We start from the raw sequence: 19,169 nt of genomic DNA, 5'->3' as shown, positions 1-19,169 counted from the left end.
CCATCCTAAAGGAGACTGGTCCTGGGTATTCATTGGAAGGACTGATGCTGAGGCTGAAACTCCAATACTTTGGCCATCTCATGCGAAGAACTGACTCATTGGAAAAGACCCTGATGCTGGGATGGATTGGGGGTAGGAGGAGAAGGGGATGACAGACGATGAGATGGCTGGATGGCATCATCAACTCAATGCACATGAGTTTGGGTGAACTCTGGGAGTTGGTGATGGACAGGGAGGCCTAGTGTGCTGTGGTTCATGGGGTCGCAAAGAGTTGGACACGACTGAGTGACTGAACTGAACTGAAGTTTGTGGACTCACTTGGAGGAAAAAACCATCCCTTATAACACTAGGGGCTAAATAGGTTTTGCAGATTATTAAACGACTGTCTTTCCATTGTGAATCTGCCTCCTGAGATTAAGTATCTTCATTCGAACAAGATAAAAGGAGACTTTTTTAACAAAAAAAGTTTATTTTCTGCACTAAAATTTATACAGCTGTAAACTTAAGGAGTTATCCAATACTTGTACAAATCTGGGGAACAGTTAATAAGCACCTTCAATTGTTTCCACAGTTTAAGAATTTACCGTTTAAAAAATTTTTAGAATGAATCTAGCAAAATGAATAAAAGTTATAAACATTATACAAAAATCATGACAAAACATTTGATATAAAGGGTTGGATATGGAATGATAAATAGAAAAGGAAAGTTAAACTAATTTATGTGGTTGGGCTATATAAAAGACTCATGTGTTCCCCAAACCTTGTGATTCTTGGGGATATAGTTGCTTCTCAAAACAAACTCCAATTATTCAAGGAAAGGCTCTTTCCATTCAGGCTCCTATGTGCTGTAGAAAAGCAGTGTGTGTACAGGGGAGTTCAGGGTACTGAGGTTTGCAGATTAGAAGAGGGATATCTTCCTTAAGGAGAAAAATAGGGAAATTCTTTCATGTCCATAAGTGTAGAAATGTCCTCTGGCAAGGAACATACCATTTTTTCTTTGGCATTGTTTAAGAGCTTTTCTTATTGCTATTGTTAAATCTCCTCCTTTATCCTTCCTCTTGGGTTTTCCATTTCTGCTGTTGATCAATCTCTTCGTGATACTTTTCACAGAGTCTTCTCACTTTTCATTGAGTCTTCTCACTTCCTTAACCCGATCTTCACTGACTCAAATTCCTTATCCTTAGCTTTCAATTCAAAATTTCCATTTTTTTAGGACTTTGGGAAGCAGTCACCGCACCCCGCCTCCAAATACCACTATCTATATATGGTCAGGAGATGTTTTCTAAACAAGCTCTAGAAACATAAATGTGAAATGTGGTAATGGTCCTTTTAATTACACCAATGAGGAACAAACAGTTTGGCCTTCCTGGATTGTGTCTGTGGATGAGACTACAGTGAGCAAGGGCCATGGATGGAGGATGAACAAAAGAGCACAGAGCTCACGATTGATTGCAGATTGGCTCTCATGGGTGGAGGGCAGAGATGAGGGACTTCAGGGGGTCCCCAGTCCCAGCCTGTATCTCAGATGGGTCTCCACGTGGAGGCTGGACACGGGTGCCAGCAGTGGGGCTGTGCTGCCCAAAGAACCAGATGCTAGGATCCAAGTACTTTGGATAAAGAGGAATACTTTGGTAATCTTTGGTATAATTTAAGGCACATCGATAAAATCCCCATCCTCAAACATCTGACTCTGCACCTTGAATTTCTCTGGACACACTTGATTTAAGCCTTTGCCTACCAACAACTACTTCAGAAATGCCAATAACTTATCTGGGAGAGGCTGCTCAGTGTCATCCACCAAATACCCATATATCTTTTGGGCACGGTGAGTTTTGACCAAAAGGCAGGGCTTGCTCACATCCTGCCTTGGGCAGGATGCAGGATGCAGGTAATATAGAACTCAAGGGTTAAATGCTATGAGTATAAAGAGGGAAATTAGAGCACCAAGAAAAACTGTGGGAAAGCAAGCTCCCTCCTTCGCTCACAGCCTTGATGTGTCCAGCAGCTGATGGAACAATGGGTGTCTCAAAGTGAGGCTGAGCTCGTGAGGCCACAAGGAAGGGGGGCAGCTCAGGCCATGAGAAGCTCTGCTCACCATGGGGGTATGAAGGTTGGGGCCAGTTTCCAGCACAAGGATGGGGCATATAATCCTCACTCAGGGCTGTATAAGCTAGTCTGAGGGTTAGGGTCAGGGAGACTTTGTGTAGGAGTACAGGCTTTCCCATTCCAGAAGCTGAGGGCATGTGTTTTGGGGAACAATGAAGGCAATGCTGTTGGGGCTCAGGCTGGGTTGGACCTGGGCCTGGTGGCCATTCAGCCACCAGGTCAGACAGTTTTCAGTCTGGACCCTTTCAAGAAGGGCGCTGCTGTGAAATACTTTGGAGAGCACACAAGGAACTCTTCATTTCCGCTCAATACAGTCAACTCCCAGGGTATTGTCAGGGCAACGGCAGGTCCTGCTTCCTGGGGTGGCCAAGCAGAGGTGGGTGCAGCCACCGTTGTTCACTGAGCAGTAGTTGTGACCTGGAAAAGGCAGAAGTAAGCTCAGTGGTTCGATCAGTTGAGAGAGTGACCTCCATACTAGCCCCCTGTTTGGTCTCTGGGAGGCCAAGCTTAGGGGGGGTCCTGGAGAACAAGGAAGCTGTATAGAAAATTTAACTCAGCTTATCTCCTAGCTGTTTCCTCATCATTAAGGATTTGCCAAATGTGCAAAAACCTTGATTCCTGATCTGGGGGATATGCAGATTTACCATCGAAGCTATTAGCAGAGCTCAGGGGGGTTTTCAGGTCTGGTCATAACATGGAGCTGGAATTTTAAAGCAGAATATGCTTTCTATGCAGCTTGGCCGCTTCCCTAGGGGGCAAGAGGGAAGCCAGGAAGGAGGGAGCCATAGCATAGACTCTGCAGCCAGGCTGCCTAACTTACCCCCATGTCTGCTGCCACGAGCACTGGAAGTGACCGTGTGACTCTGGGCAAGTGGTTTCAGTATCCTCATTTATAAAGTGGGCAAAATAATAACACCTACCTCATAGGGCTGCTATGAGGATTAAGTGAACCAGTGGATACAAAGCACGTAGTGACTTTTAATACACGGGATGTACCCAGCTCACAGGAAGTATCACATCCATGTTTGCAATTATTATTGCTATCAATTATTGTTGTTGCTGTCTGGCCAAATGGATGAACTTTTAAAGCAGGAGAGACCCTAATACTGCTTTTCCTCCTTGGAGCCTGAAGACAGCATACTTTTAGACCCACTCCAAGAGTCAATACTTCTCCTCACCCTTATCCACTATCCACTTCATTCCCTAACATTTTCTGTTGATTCATCTGGTTTACCCACTAATTAATGAAGACCCTTGATGGAATGGACTAGGTCTCACCTGCCCTGTGATCAGGGCTACCACAGGCCACATAGGGGGCAGCCAGAGTGTGGGCTCTGAGCCCCAGGGGCCAACCCAGCCCCTGACTACATAGAGCACAGGTGAGTTACCTTCAGGACACTGAGACAGGGCGGAAGTGATGCCATAGAGCCGGGTCTGCTTGTGGGGGTGGAAGGAATCCGTCTCTTTGGAAACAGCGAGATCTACAGCGACCACAGAATTCCTACAAAGGATGGAAAGTTAAAACGCATCTAACAGCAGGATTTCCCTGATGGTCCAGTGGATAAGACTCTTCACTTTCAATGCAGGGGGCGTGGTTTGATCCCTCATGCTATGCGGCATAGCCATACAAACAAAACCCAAAAATATACTAACAAAAAACACATCTAATGGCTTGAACTTTTCTCTACAGGGCAACCTCTTTTGTCGCTTGGAGGATAAAGTGAACGCGTTAGTCTCTCGGTCCTGTCTGACTCTTTGTGACCCCATGGACTGTAACCTGCCAGGCTCCTCTGTCCATGGGATTCTCCAGGCAAGAACACTGGAGTGGGTAGCTATTCTCTTCTCCGGGGGATCTTCCCGACCCTGGGATTGAACCTGGGTCTCCTGCATTGCAGGTGGATTCTTTACCATCTGAGCCACCAGGGAAGCCCTTGGGGGATAAATTGGAGGCCATAAATGGCTTCCCAGGTGGCTCAGACAGCCAAGAATCTGCCTGCCCATGCAGGAGACACAGGAGACGTGGGTTTGATCTCTGGGTTGGGAATATCCCCTGGAGGAGGAAATGGCAACCCACTCAAGTATTCTTGCCAGGGAAATCCCATGGACAGAGAAGCCTGGTGGGCTACAGTCTGTGGGGTGGCAAAGAATCAGACAAGACAGCACAGACAGACACACAAAAAACCAAACAGATACACTGGCCTTACTTCCTAGCCATCCCTCCCTCTTCCTGAAGCCTGCAATTCTCTGGCTTCTTAAAGAAAGGACGAAGGTCAGCTAGCTCTGCCCTCTGGCTCTAAATCCCAAGCTGGGAAATCCACTTTCTATATTGAAGCTCCTGCCACAGCCGCTTGCTTGGTTTAAGCCTACTTTTCTGCAGGAAAGGTCAAGAAGGAGCTTTGGGAATACTGCAGTATAAGAATTATAATAAAATAGTGGCATGGAGTAGGCACGGTCTCTCCTAGGGAGAGAAGGGACACACGCAGCAAGTCCCCATTTATGGACTTGAAGCTGCCCATCCAAGAGCATCTAGATGATACATGGCACCCCCTACTTCCCTAGGGTTACTGCCCTCTCCTTCCTTGCCCTCCTCTCTGACAACCAGAGGGCGAGGCAGAGGGGGCATCTCTGGAGGCGGGAAGGTCAAGCCAAGAAGCTGCTTGGAAAGGGTGTGGCCTCCAGAGAGGGCAGCAAGGCAGGTCCCCCAGCCCCCGCGCTGCAGCAGCTGACGTACGTCTTCCAGTCTGTGTAGTACAGATTCTTCCCAAAGCTCGTAACGGCGAAAGGATACTGCAGCCCTTCAAGAACCTTGCGTCTGCTGGACTGACCAGGCTTCAGGCACTCGGCCCGGTGGGCGCCTGTGTGGGATGAGAACAAGTCGCCCATTGTTCACACAAGAAATGGCCCCTTTGTGTCCAAAACGAAAAGCAAGGAGGGCAAATGTTACACGCTCAGATCCAAGAGAACACAAGATGTGCTCTCCTAAACTGGGAAGCTGTCTGTTATCCTCCCACGCCCCTCTCACTGCTCAGTCCCACCTCCATCCGGTACCCACACCTGGTTCTGACGGGGAGAAGGGAGAAGGGAGCCAGAGCAGAGGAAGAGCACCCCATCTCACCCATTTCTGGAGCAGCCAGGGGCTTAGGAAGAAGGATGCCATCTTCCAGCTTCTGTTCAAATCCCTCCTGCCTGAAGCTCCTCTAGACCTCCCCTCCCTGTTTTCAGAGCCCTTAGAATTGCTAAGCTGCTCCCGCTGGGTGAGCAGGTACGCACAGCCGCGCATCAGTGGCTGCATTATGACCAACTTAAGGCTTGGGTTTTCACTTAACTGTGCTGCTTTACTTCCTGCATCTCCCGTGGCACCTCACAGAGTCTAGAACAAAGGAGGAACTCAACAGAGACTGATGGATGCCTGACATTCTTTCCCAACTGAGCATCCTGCCCACATCAGGGGCACCCCATATCTGCCCAGGCAGGAGCACACATCGGGACTGCCTTACTTTATCTTCCTTGGCTTCAAGTCCTGCCTTAGCCCTCCTTGGGGACAAGCAGGAGCTACAAAAATGTAAGTCATGAATTGCTTAATAGGTACCAGGATGAGGACAGGCTCTTGGGGGTCAGCAAACTTTTTCTTAAAGGGCCAGATAGTAACTATTTTAGGTTGTGTGAGCCAAGAGGTGAAATCGAGGACATTATATAAGAATTTGCATAAGCTTTTAAAATGTAACATTTAAAAATGTGAAAACCTTTTACAGCTCCCAGGTTATACCAAAACAGGTGGCCAAACCATTTGGCCCAAGGCTGTAGTTTGCTGACCCCTGACCTGGAAGATTGAGAATACTCCCTGGGCTACATCAAGCTGAGGGAAACAGTTTTAGAGCAAAGATATGCAGCTGATGTTTGTGCAGAAAAAAAGCAGTTATCTTATGCCTTATTCCCCACAATAGCTACTCTTGATAGTACAGTGGGTAACAATGATTATTTGGTAAAAAACGGTAAAAAACCCAGGAGCCAGGCCTGGGGCTTTCCGTCACCTGCATCCACCCAGCAGAGCTGAGACGAGTAGGCATCGAAGGTCAGCCCATTGGGCAAGCCCAGGTCGTCCTGCACCAGGATCCTCCGGTTTGTGCCATCCATGTAGGAAGTTTCAATTTTGGGGTTATCTCTGTTCCAATCCGTCCAATAAAGATTCCTGGAGCAAAAGGAAATGAAAGCGGAAGAGAAACAATGAAGATGTATGAGAAAAAGTTCACTTAAAGACACTTAAAAAGAACCTATGATAGGGAATTCCCTGGCAGTCCAGGGGTTAGAACTTTGCATTTCCACTGCAGGGGGCATGAGTTCAATACCTGGCCAGGGAATTAAGATCCTGCAGGTCATACAGTGCAACCAAGAAATTTAAAAATAAAATAAAAATTAATGGCTATAAAGAATCTGGAGGTGCCAAGACACATTGCCTTTGTAAAGATCCTTCTATTTGGTTTTTCACTTGAATTGTTCTGTTAATAACAACTTCACTTCCCTTAAATATAACTGACATATCTCAATGAAACTGTTTTTTAAAAACAGAGCACCATAACTGACATAAACACATGTGGATTCTCATATGCTGTCAGCACTCAGGAAGGCACAGCAGACCCAGAGGATGAAGCCCAGAAGCAATGCTGGCAGGATAAGTGGTCAAGGCACCTGAAATCAGAGAGGCGGCCAAACAGCCACAGAACAAGAGATGTGGTCTCACGTCAAAGCATCAAGGAGACATGGGCCTAGGGTGTAAGACTCAGAGCCTGCAGTGAGGGAAAGAATGTGCTCACAAAACCCCTAGGGAGGGCCTCCAAGGTGTTCATGCTGGGTTGGGCCCCCGGAAGGAGCCCCAGGGGGACACTGATGCTCCCTTGATATTCTTCTGGGGTTGATACAACTCAAATATTTGATTAACATTCAATCCAAGTGGAAATATCCAATTTCTGAGCCGTCAACTTACAAAGCTCTTGGTAGAAGATTTGAAAGTGGAGCATGGTACTGAGTTCATGATTCCAGTGGATTATAATAAATGTTCTGGCTTCACCTCAGATATCTAGAAGCCACCAATTGTGGCCTCATTCATCCTAAACTCATTCATTTCAGGACAGCAATGCTGGAGTTACAGTCGAACTTTGAGAATATGCACAAGGGCAGATGCAAATAGAAGAGACACACACACAGATTTACACAGAGATACCCTTTCACAGGGGCTTCCCTGGTGGCAAGATCCCATCCCAGTGTCCTTGCCTGGAGAATTCCAAGGACAGAGGAGCCTGGCGGGCTATAGTCCACAGGGTCACACAGAGCTGGACACGACTGAAGCGACTTAGCATGCACGCACCCTCTCACGGAATCTGTTACGATGCCTCTGGGATTCACCAAGTCAGTCTCAAACAGCACCCGGCGCTGGGTCCCATCTAGCTTCGCAACTTCGATCCGATCCAGTTGAGAATCCGTCCAGAAGATGTTGCGCCCAAGGTGGTCAAGAGCAATGCCTTCGGGGCTGCCAAGATCTAGAAGTAAATACCAAACATTACTGATGTTTTTTTTAAACGAGTAAGATGAGGTTTTTCTGATTACTCAGCGCTTTTTCATCTGGCATCCAACCCTTGCACTTTGAGAAAACCAATGGGAGTGTTAAATGCTTGTTAAGATAAACAACACTTAGTGACAAACGTTACGGGGCTACTCGTTCCCTTGATGGATGTCCATATGGCGAATGGACGGATGTGTACCATACTGGGAACCCGACCCATACGGATGCTGCAGCTGTGGTTGTTCAAGGAGCCCACGGCCAAGCACAATTCAGACTGAGTTCCAGGCTCTGTGGGAGCATGGAGCAGGAACACTGGACTTAGCCTGGGGAGACCAAGGAACACTTCCTGGGGGAGGCAATGCCTCATAAGGCTGGCTACTGCAGGAGCAACAGGACTTTCTCAGGCAAAGACCCTGGTCAAGGTTTTCCGAGTAGTGAGACCAGTACACTGATATAAAGGAAGAATGGATATGGCTTGAAGTATACAATGTCATTCTGTGTGGCTGGAGACCCCGAGGGTGGAGAGTGGCCAGAGATGAAGTTAGGATGCATGTGTTAACAAGCTTAGAGCTTATCTCTTATGTAAAGGGGAGGCACAGGAAGATCTAAAGATGGGGAATGGGACAGACTTATCTTATTCATTAACGGAGGAAAATAGGTCATTGCCAAGAAATAATATATGCAAGAAATCACAGCTGTTATTACTTTCATACAAGTGTTAAGAGTACAAAGAAGGGGTATCAGTGATTGCAAATAACACCCCAGAAGTCTTTACTAGGCTCTAAGTAACTGATTTTCAAGCCAGGGGTTACCACAGTATAAGCTGACTGCAATGGGAGCCTTTAGCACCCACCAAACCTAATCAGGAGTTCAAGACTGCAATGGTTTCCTGACTATAAATACAACCAAAGGGTTTTACTGGGGTCACCTTGGACTCTTCCCCTCTGCTGATTATGGAGGTGAAGGTCATTTAGTATGGCTGGAAGTGGTAACAGGAAGGGGAAGAGCCAAGGATGGAGCTACCCTGCCCCAGGGACTTGGTATGAAACCAGCCCTGCAACACTGTGTTCTTTCATCAATAGCGAAGCAGTCCCAACCCTCAGCCCCCTCCGTATCAGCTTTCACTAAACTCCTACGATGATCATGACTATGAATGATGGAAACATCCAAGCCCCCCTGAAGGACTCCCACCAGAGAAAGCTTATTAAGAGTTAGAAACAATTGTTTCTAATTCTAAACAAGGTCTTTATTATTCCAACCCAAAGCAAAGATTTATAAAGTATAACAAACTGGTTCCAAATGGGGAAAGGACAACATCAAGGATGTATATTGTCACCCTGTTTATTTAAACTTATATATGCAGAGAACATCATGAGAAATGCCGGGCTGGATGAAGCACAAGCTGGAATCAAGATTGCCAGGAGAAATAGCAATAACCTCAGATATGCAGATGACACCACCCTTATGGCAGAAAGCGAAGAAGAACTAAAGAGCCTCTTAATGAAAGAAGAGAGTGAAAATGCTGGTTTAAAACTCAACATTCAGAAAACGAAGATCATGGCATCTGGTCCCATCACTTCATGGCAAGTAGATGGGGAAACAATGGAAACAGTGACAGACTTTATTTTGTGGGGCTCCAAAATCCCTGCAGATGCTGACTGCAGCCATGAAATTAAAAGACACTTGCTCCTTGGAAGAAAAGCTATGACCAACCTAGACAGCATAATAAAAAGCAGAGACATTACTTTGCTAACAAAGCTCCATCTAGTCAAAGCTATGGTTTTTCCAGTAGTCATGTATGGATGAGAGAGTTGGACTATAAAGAAAGCTGAGTGCCAAAGAACTGATGCTTTTGAACTGTGGTGTTGGAGAAGACTCTTGAGAGTTCTTTGGACAGCAAGCAGATCCAACCGGTCCATCCTAAAGGAAATAGGTCCTGAATATTCATTGGAAGGACTGATGCTGAAGATGAAGCTCTAATATTTTGGCCACCTGATCCGAAGAACTGACTCATTTGAAAGACCCTGAAGCTGGGAAAGATTGAAGGTGGGAGGAGAAGGGCATGACAGAGGATGAGATGGTTGGATGGCATCACTGACTCAATGGACATGAGTTTGGGTAAGCTCCGGGAGTTGGTGATGGACAGGGAAGCCTGGTGTGCTGCAGTCCATGGGGTCACAAAGAGTCGGACACAACTGAGCGACTGAACCAACTGAAAATATTTCCCACATCCTTGGAGGCAAAGGGACAATGAGACTGACTTCCAAAGACCCCTTCAGACCTTCAGACAAAATCAGAAGAAATCATTCTAGGGTATATTTGGAACGAGTACATCCTGTCTGAGAGGCACAGGCTATTCAGACATGGTGGGACCAGGGAAGACTGTTTAACAAGAGTATCTTTACAAGTTCCCGGAAGGAACTCCATGCCAATTGTCTTTTTAGAAACAGCCTGGTCTTGACGTCAAACCCAAGAGCAACCAGAACTCCTCCCCCAACCAGAAAAAAACTTCTTTAAAGGCTAAGGAGCCAAAAGGAAAGGCCTGGAAAACCTCATTCTTTACTGTGAGTCAGGACAAGATGGGAAAATTGCAGGGCTATATATTCCACACTGATTATATCAAAAGGAAACAGATGATGATACTTATTAAAGATATCTGGCTAGGACTTTAACTCAAGGAAAAACAGAGAAGCCCGGGATTCAGACATTATGAAATTAGGAAGAAAAAGAAAAGATACCCACTACCATTTTCACTCGCTAGGAAAATACCATGATGAGAATGTAAGTGGAAGCTTCTTTCTCTTTTTTGAAATTAAAAGGACAATGTATTCCTAGTGATCTTTCTTCTACAAAGATCACATTCTGATTTAATTCTGTATTTTCACAGTGGGCTTTTGTCTGGAATGTTTCTTACTGGTCTTAATGCTTTCTTGGATCATTATCAGTTCCAAAAACAACAGGAAATAGCAAACGATGACCTACTCCCCACTTCCTGTGGGTTTTGAAGTCAAATTACAGATAATAGAAACAACATTTTCAACAGCATTAAGATGCAAAAAGTCATCTTCAAACTTGTATTCATTAGAAACTTCATTCTATTCATTAAAGCAAGCCATGAAAACTAGCAGACATTATTTAAATAGCACGTTGGCTTCCAGAAAAGTATTTGAGGTCTGTGTCCATAGTCGACCTGTGTAACTCAACCTCAGCTTAATTCCTGCTATATTATCTCTTATGAAGGAGCCAAGGAAGGAAAAATATATCCCAGCGGCTGTTCCACAGGCACTTCTGACACTATCAAAAGTTGTTAGAGAGATGTTAAATTAGAAAAGCTACACCTAGCCCTTGGAAGAAAAGCTATGACAAACCTAGACAGAGTATTAAAAAACAGAGACATGACTTTGCTGACAAAGGTTCGTCTAGTCAAGGCTTTGGTTTTTCCAGGAGTCATATTCAGATGTGAGCGTTGGACCATAAAGAGGGCTGAGTGCCAAAGAACTGATACTTTTGAATTGTGGTGCTGGAGAGGACTCTTGAGAGTTCTTTGGACTGCAAGGAGATCAAACCAGCCAATCCTAAAGGAAATCAACCTGAATATTCACTGGAAGGACTGATGCTGAAGCTGAAGCTCCAAAACTTAAGCCACTTGATGCTAAAAGCAGACTCATTGGAAAAGACCCTGATGCTGGGAAAGACTGAAGGCAGGAAGAGAAGGGGATGACAGAGAATGAGATGGTTGGATGGCATCACTGACTCAATGGACATGAGTTTGAGCAAACTCCAGGAGATGGTAAGGGACAGGGAGGCCTGGCATGCTGCAGTCCATGGGGTTGCAAAGAGTCAGACACAACTTGGCAACTGAACAATAACACTCAGCCCCAAGCATCAGTAAAAAGAAATACCAAAGAGGCTCAAATATTTTAAAGATGTATCTTTGCTTTTTCCCCCAAGCCAGGAAGTCCTTAAAGATGTACCTTTGAGTGTTTTGCAGAGAAAACAAGATGATTTTACATAGCACATCTCATTGGCAAGGCAATGTTTTTTGACTGAAAATATCTGCAAGGCAGCTGGTTAAGTCACAGACTGAGCAATGTGCAATATTTGACCTTTTCAGTAGAGGAGAATTTTTACAGGTCCTTGGACTTTTTGTCATAATGGACTTGAATCTTGATAAAACATATTCATTTAAAATAGTCTTGACTTATTGACTGTAGGCATTAAAATAATAGAGTCCTTGGCTTAAATTGGCACCCATAAGTTAAGGAATTGAGGTTAAATGTTAAGGGGTAGGCTGTGCCAAAGTGTCATGTGGTTTACCATTAGTGATGCAACAGAAACAGAAATATCTGTAAAAGTTCAGCCTACTTTGCTGTACTCCTCTGGCAATCTGAGCAAGGTCCAGTGAGGGTGAGATGGAATAGAGGAGACCCACCCCACCATGAGGTTACAGGTTGAAGTGATAACCCTTCAAATTGAAAACTGTCTTGGGAATAGACTCACCTCTCAGGGACAGTATTTGCCAATATGCTTGTGACCCTCCCATCTTTATGATTTTTCTGTTTATTGCCTCATGGACCACCCCAAGGGGCAGACAGTCTGAGAATCAACTCGAGGCTCAGCAGCCAGAGGGAGATGCATATATCCAAACCAGATGGTTGAGTTTAGCCTTTATTATTCCTTAAAACTGGCTACATACGCTTTCAGAGACAGGCATGGACACTTACCCTGTTTTAATTTTATTTCAGCAACACATCCCAGCTAAGATGTTCATGATTTAGTGATGAGTCCTTGGACTATTCAGAGAAGGCTAGAAAGGGTGATGTTTGGGCCCGAGAACCCAACCCATCTCCAATCACCATATCCTGCAAGCAACCATACACCACACGACTCTGCTCTCTCCCCCAAGAGCCACGTGGGCTACTAAAAGCAAAACCCAGAATGCTTGCTTGCCCACCTTGTCGAACGATGGTGGCTGGCTCTCCGCCATGCAGACTGGCTCTCCCGATGGAAGGTTGACTGATGTCGGTCCAGTAAACCATCTTGTCCACACAGTCGAAGGCCAGTCCGATGATGACTTTACCCTGGAAGTGTAGACCAGTGGTGAGAGGGTCCCTCTACTCGCGCCTCATGATAGTAGGGATCTTTCATGTGCTTACAGGCATTTGGACACCTTTCAAAATGAAGTGTCTTCGAGTCTTTTGTCCATTTTTAAAATTAAATTATCGAGTGGCAGGAGTTTTTTATAAACTTCAGATAAAAACCTGTTGTCATATAAGTATGTATACGTATGGGGCTTCCCAGGTGGCGCTGGTGGTAAAGAACCCATCTGCCAACGCAGGAGACGTAAGACACATGGGTTTGATCCCTGGGTCAGGAAGATGCCCTGGAGGAGGGCATGGCAACCTGCTTCAGTTTCTCTCAGCAAATAGCACTTTTTCATTTTCTTAAATGATGTTTTTTGGGAGCAAAAGTTTTCAATTTTTGTAAAGTCCAATTTATTATTCTTTTATGGATAATGCTTTTTGTATATTATCTAAGAAACCTTTGACAAACTGAAGATCATAAAAAAGAAATAAAACACATAAATATTGGAAAGGAAGAAGTAAAATGATTCTATTTTAAGACAATATGATTATTTATGTAGAAACTCCTGGGGAATCTATACTAATATTTTAATTAATAATTGAATCTAGCAAGGTTTCAGAATCCAAGATCAACATAAAACTGTATTTCAACATACCAGCAAGAAGTAGGATTTTAAGATAATAATGTTTATAATAGCAACAAAACCAAAATATTTTAGGCTGAATACTATAAGACATTGCATACCAAAATTAAAGAAGATGCAAATAAATGAAGAGATGTTAGTTTAATGGATCAAAGATCCAATGCTATCCATATCAAAATCCCAGAAGGCTTTTCTTTCTTTCCTTTTTATAAAGTAGAAACTTACAAGTTCACTCGAAAATATATATGGAAACATAAGTAAAGCCCCTGGACACCACAGAAGTAAAAGACCAGGAAGATGTTTTAGGAGAGAACCAGTTATCAGCACACACTTCCCCTTTAGAGGTCAGGTCATAAAGGACACAGAGACCCTCACCTTACACCGTATACAAAAATAAGCTCAAGATGAATCAGAAACCCAAATGTAACCATTAAAACTATAAATTTCTTAGAAGAAAACATGGTTGAAAGCCTCATAGTGTTTGATTTGGCAATAATTTCTTGGCTATGACATCAAAAGCAAAAAATAGATAAATTGGATCTTATCAAAATGGAAAACTTTTGTTCAGTAAAAGATACAGTCAACAAAGTGAAAAGGTAACCAACTCATGGAAGGTGAGGAAATATTTGCAAGTCATGTATCTGATGAGGGGTTGATAAAATATATGAAGAACTCCTACAGCTCAGTAACAACAACAAAATAACCACAAAATGGGCAAAGGATATGAATAGATATTTTTCCAAAGAAGATATATAAGTGGCCCTTAAGCACATGAAAAGATGCTAACAAATGTCCATCTAGTCAAAGCTATGGTTTTTCCAGTGGTCATGTATGGATGTGAGAGTTGGACTATAAAGAAAGCTGAGCACCAAAGAATTGATGCTTTTGAACTGTGGTGTTGGAGGAGACTCTTGAGAGTCCCTTGGACTGCAAGGAGATCCAACCAGTCCATCCTAAAGGAAATAGGTCCTGAATACTCATTGGAAGCACTGATGCTGAAGCTGAAACTCCAATACTCTGACCACCTGATACAAAGAAGTGACTCATTGGAAAAGACTCTGATGCTGGGAAAGATTGAAGGTGGGAGGAGAAGGGGATGACAGAGGATGAGATGGTTGGATGGCATCACCGACTGAATGGACATGAGTTTGAGTAAGCTCTGAGAGTTGGTGATGGACAGGGAGGCCTGGCGTCTGCAGTCCATGGGGTTGCAAAGAGTCGGACAGGACTGAGCAACTGAACTGAACTGACCTGAACATCTCATTCACAATCCTTGTGAATGTGAAGTGAAAGTCACTCAGTCGTGTCCAACTCTTTGTGACCCCATGGATTATATAGTCCATGGAATTCTCCAGGCCAGAATCCTGGAGTGGGTAGCCTTTCCCTTCTCCAGGGGATCTTCCCAATCCAGGGATCGAACCCAGGTCTCCCACATTGCAGGAGGATTCTTTACCAGCTGAGCTACAAGGGAAGCCCAATAATACTGGAGGGGGTAGCCTATCCTTTCTCCAGGGGATCTTCCTGATCCAGGAATTGAACTGGGGTCTCCTGCATTGCAGATGCATTCTTTACCAACTAGAGAAATGCAAATCAAAATCACAAAATACCACTTCACACATATTAGTATGGCTACAATTAAAAAAAAATAATAATGTGTTAGCAAAGTAGCAGGGAAATTTGGAATTTTTGTGCTCTGGTGGTGGGAATGCAAAATGGTGCAGTTGCTAAGGAAAACAGTATGGCAGTTCCTCAAAAAATTAAAAGTAGAATTACCATGTAATTTCATGTCTGGTTTATTTCCAAAAGAAGTGAAAGTAAGGACTTGAACAGATGTTTATAAACCCATGTTTATAGAAACATTAATCACAATAGTCAAAAAGCAGAAGCAGCCCAAGTTCTCCACTGATGAACAGATAAACAAAATATGAAATATCCATATGATGGACTATTACTCAGTCATAAAAAGGAAGAAAATTCTGACACATGTCACAATATGGATGAAATCTGAAGATATTATGTTAAGTGAAGTAAGCCAGTTACAAGAGACCAAGCACTGCATGATTCCACTTAGAGGAGTTTCCCTAGAACAGGCTAATTCATAGAAAGTAGAATGAGGTTGCAGAAGACTGGTGGAGGAGGAGGGAGCATTAGTGAATGGATCCAGAGTTTCAGTTTGGGACAATGGATGGTGATGACGGTGGGATTTAATGCCACTGAACGGTGGCATTAGGTACAGTTAAACTAAAATACCTAGGTGGTAAAAACAGATAGCTAGATGGATGTATCCATAAATGGATAAATGATTGATAGATAGATAATAGATAGGAAAGACACAGTGAATATTGTTTCAGCACCTTCCCCTCCATGGATCACATCTCAGTTTCCTGCTTCTCACAGCCTCATTTGACATTTAAGCCTCTCCCCTGGGTGTTGGGGGAATGGCTTTCCCGACTCCTACTACCTGGGAGTATGTGCTGGTGGATATAAGAGAAGAACAATGATTGACCCTTGAGGGATTTGTGCTTCAGTGAGGTAATAGGAAATCATAAAGATCACTTATGCATTCCTTCAGTAAATACTTCTCAAGTGCCAAACACTGTTTGGGGTCTGGAAACAGCATTTGAAACAAACACCTCCATGAAACAGACGGACAACTTCTGGTCTTGGTGTGCTTACAGTCTTTTTTTTAATTGGGGTATAGCTGCTTTACAATGCTGCGTTAGTTTCTGCTGCACAACAAAGTGAATCAGCCATAGGTATACGGCTATCTCCTCTCTCTTGGACCTCCCCGCTGCCCATCCCCTCTAGGTCATCACAGCACTGAGCTGAGCTCCTGCCCATCCCCTCTAGGTCATCACAGCACTGAGCTGAGCTCCCTGTGCAAGACAGCAGGTTCCCATCAGCTATCTGTTTTACACATGGGAGTGCCCATGTCAATCCCAATCTCCCAGTTCATCTTGCCTGCCATCCCCCAACCCCACCCCATCCACTCATCCGTTCCCTATGCCTGTGTCTATTCCTGTGTTGCAAATAGGTTCATCTGTACCATTTTCCTAGATTCCACACACATGCTTTAGTGTATGATACTTGTTTTTCTCTGATTTATTTCACTCTATATGACAGACATTAGGTCCATCCAGGTCTCTATTCTTGGTGGGAAGAGATACATGAGATACAGAACATGTACCCTGAGGAGTAGTGCTGAGTGTTTGCTAAAAGACAGAGAAGGGTGACTGGAGGCTGCAGTCTGAACAGGGCAGCCAGGACAGGCTTCTCCCAGAGGTGATGTGCAGCAGAAGTTTGTGTAAGGTACATGTGGCCGTGTCTATGTACATGTCAACCGTGCAACGTACATGTGAGCCGTGCCAGGGTCTAGAGCGAGAAAACTGCAGGCAGGGGCCAGCAGATGCAAATGCCCTGAGGTGCACGTGTGTGCGGCGAGTTGAGGATCAGCTGGAAGGCCAGAGGGCTGCGGCCAGTGAGTGAGGGGGCAGCTGCAGGAAATGGGGTTGGGACAGGTAGCCAAAGGCCACGAAAATAACTGATTTTTTTTCCCTCTGGGTGAAAGGGGAATCCATCAGAGGGCTTTGTGCTGGGGAAGAACAATCAAGGCTGCTTTGCAAGAGGCTTTTGAAAAGCATTTTTTACCATGGATGGACCTAAAGATTACCATCTCTAGTAAGTTAGTAAGCCAGAAACAGAAAGATGAATACCATACGACATCACTCACATGTGGAATCTAAAATATGACACAAGTGAGCTTATCTATGAAACAGAAACACACCCAGACAGAGAGCAGACTTGTGGTCGCCAGGGCAGTGGGGTGTGAAGGGGCAGGAACGGGAGTTTGGGATTAGCAGATAAAAACTATTGTGTAGAGAATGGATAAACAACAAGGCCCTACTGTATAGCATAGGGAACTACATTCAATATCCTGTGAGAAACCATAATGGAAAAGGGTGTGAAAAACCATGTATATATGTGTGTGTGTGTATAACGGAGTCACTTTGCTGTACAACAGAAATTAACACGACATTGTAAATCAACTATACTTCAATAAAATAAAATTTAAAAAAAGAAGCATTTTTACTTTGCAGACTTTTTTTGACCTTGGTCAAAAAGAAGAGCGGTGTGGCCGTGTGTGGTACCTATGATGTGGAGATTGATGCAGGAAGAGAAAATAGGGCAGGCAGCAGAGACAGGGGAGTGGGGAAGGAAGACGAGAAGAAAGCAACATTTCTATCCAGAATTTTCAAGAAGGCTCTGCAACCAGCACTGAGGGGTGATGAGGATTTCTGCTGGACTTTCATCTCCAAGGCCAATCTCCAAGGCCTGATGGACCACTCACTGCTACTTCTCCCCTCCTTAGAGGACCCTGATGGCCCACCAGTGTCCTGGCACCCCTGTAGTCCACAGTTGGAAGCCTCCACCAGGTCTTAAGTTTGATTTCCTGGCAGAAGGTCAGGATCCCAGATAAAACAACAGCTTCTCAGAGTGTCCGACCTCTATCTAACAGACAAAAATTCCCTAGCTCACAAAACACATCTTTGAAGCTTTGAAAAGCTCTGGTTACTGCCTCCAGGCAGACATGAAGATCTTGAGTTGAGTTGCTGCCAAAAGATGAGTCATTTTGTGAATTTAGCAGGGATGGTGAGATCAAACCTGACAGATGCTCGCAGATAAGATACAGTAAGCACAGGTGATGCCCTCCACTAGGGGTCAGATTCCAAAGTGGTCTCTAGCAGGCATTCCGTTTCTGTTCCCACCCTTGAATCTTCTGGAGGGAGGGGAGGGGACTTAGAAGTAAAGTGGTCTTATTTAGAGATAGACACCCAGGGTCACACAGAATGAAGAGGCCCTAGGTCCAGGGATCTAGTCCCAGTCCCTGGTCTGACCACACCCTGCTTGTTGCTCCAGGTCATGGAAGCAGAAATTGTCACTGAAGTGCCATCAGCCAACACTCACCGGGGCGTGAAGCAGTGTCTTGGCTTCCGACTTGGTCATGGTGCTTCCCTCCAGGGGAAGGCGCTCTATCTTCCCTGTCTGGGCGAAGAGTAGATGGGTCCCAGGAGGCAGGGGGATCACAGTGGTAGGGACCGGGGGTCCATAGTGAACTGGAGGAGCCACTGTACTCAGACCTGGGTGGCGGGAGACGGCATTGAGCAAGGCCCGAATGCAGCAGGAATGCACAAATACACGTGTGTGGGCACACACACACGGACTCATACACGTGCACCCACACGCCTGGTCACGCCACCTTCTCGGCACCACAAACTGCACAGTCACATGTGCCTATTAATATCTGAGAGCACAAGGAACAGAAGGACCACAGCCAATCAGAAGGCGTTTGTGATGAAGATGACACAGGGCTTGAGTATAACATTAAACGTCAAGTGGAAAAAACAGCTCAGCCTCTCCCTCAATGGAACTAACCTGGCTATGGGTGCCCTGCTCTGGATGCTGGGCATCCAGGCTGTGGCAGCGATCCAAAACAAAGAGACAGCAGAAACCCCGAAATCCTGGCCACAGGGAACTCGCACCCCCACGGGAAGCTGCTGAGTATTTTCATGCCCAGTGGACTTGAAAGTCTAGGCAAGTCCATCAGAGTGGACTTGCCCGCTCACCCCATCCCATGGGGGCAGGAGGGTCTCAGGCCCCACAAGCAGGAACAGAGTCCTTCTGGACTTTCCAGGACAAAACGAGGCGGGAGGCTCATCCTCCCTTAGACGCAGCCTTGCCTCCCTGCTGAGCTGCATGCCCAGCAGAGCTCTGGTTCAC

The 19,169-nt window shown here is 45.1% G+C and overlaps 1 protein-coding gene across 2 annotated transcripts in view; it reads right to left on the bottom strand.

The window, feature by feature from the left end:
• Positions 1-685: 685 nt before the first annotated feature.
• NID1 (nidogen 1) overlaps positions 686-19,169 on the bottom strand; it is a 97,884-nt gene continuing 79,400 nt past the window's right edge. For both annotated transcript variants that reach the window (XM_070364769.1, XM_005905645.3), the window contains exons 14-20: positions 18,357-18,529; positions 12,618-12,744; positions 7,469-7,640; positions 6,138-6,295; positions 4,838-4,961; positions 3,495-3,607; positions 686-2,523 (exon numbers count right to left, since the gene is read on the bottom strand). In XM_070364769.1, coding sequence (XP_070220870.1) covers positions 2,402-2,523; positions 3,495-3,607; positions 4,838-4,961; positions 6,138-6,295; positions 7,469-7,640; positions 12,618-12,744; positions 18,357-18,529 — 989 coding nt within the window. In that variant the 3' untranslated portion in view covers positions 686-2,401. The remainder of the gene's footprint in view (positions 2,524-3,494; positions 3,608-4,837; positions 4,962-6,137; positions 6,296-7,468; positions 7,641-12,617; positions 12,745-18,356; positions 18,530-19,169) is intronic.

The sequence above is a fragment of the Bos mutus genome, chromosome 28 (assembly GCF_027580195.1).
Source record: "Bos mutus isolate GX-2022 chromosome 28, NWIPB_WYAK_1.1, whole genome shotgun sequence".
NCBI classification, from domain to species: domain Eukaryota; kingdom Metazoa; phylum Chordata; class Mammalia; order Artiodactyla; family Bovidae; genus Bos; species Bos mutus.
Note: the sequence above shows the minus strand (reverse complement) of the source record. Positions and strands in the feature narration are given on the sequence as shown.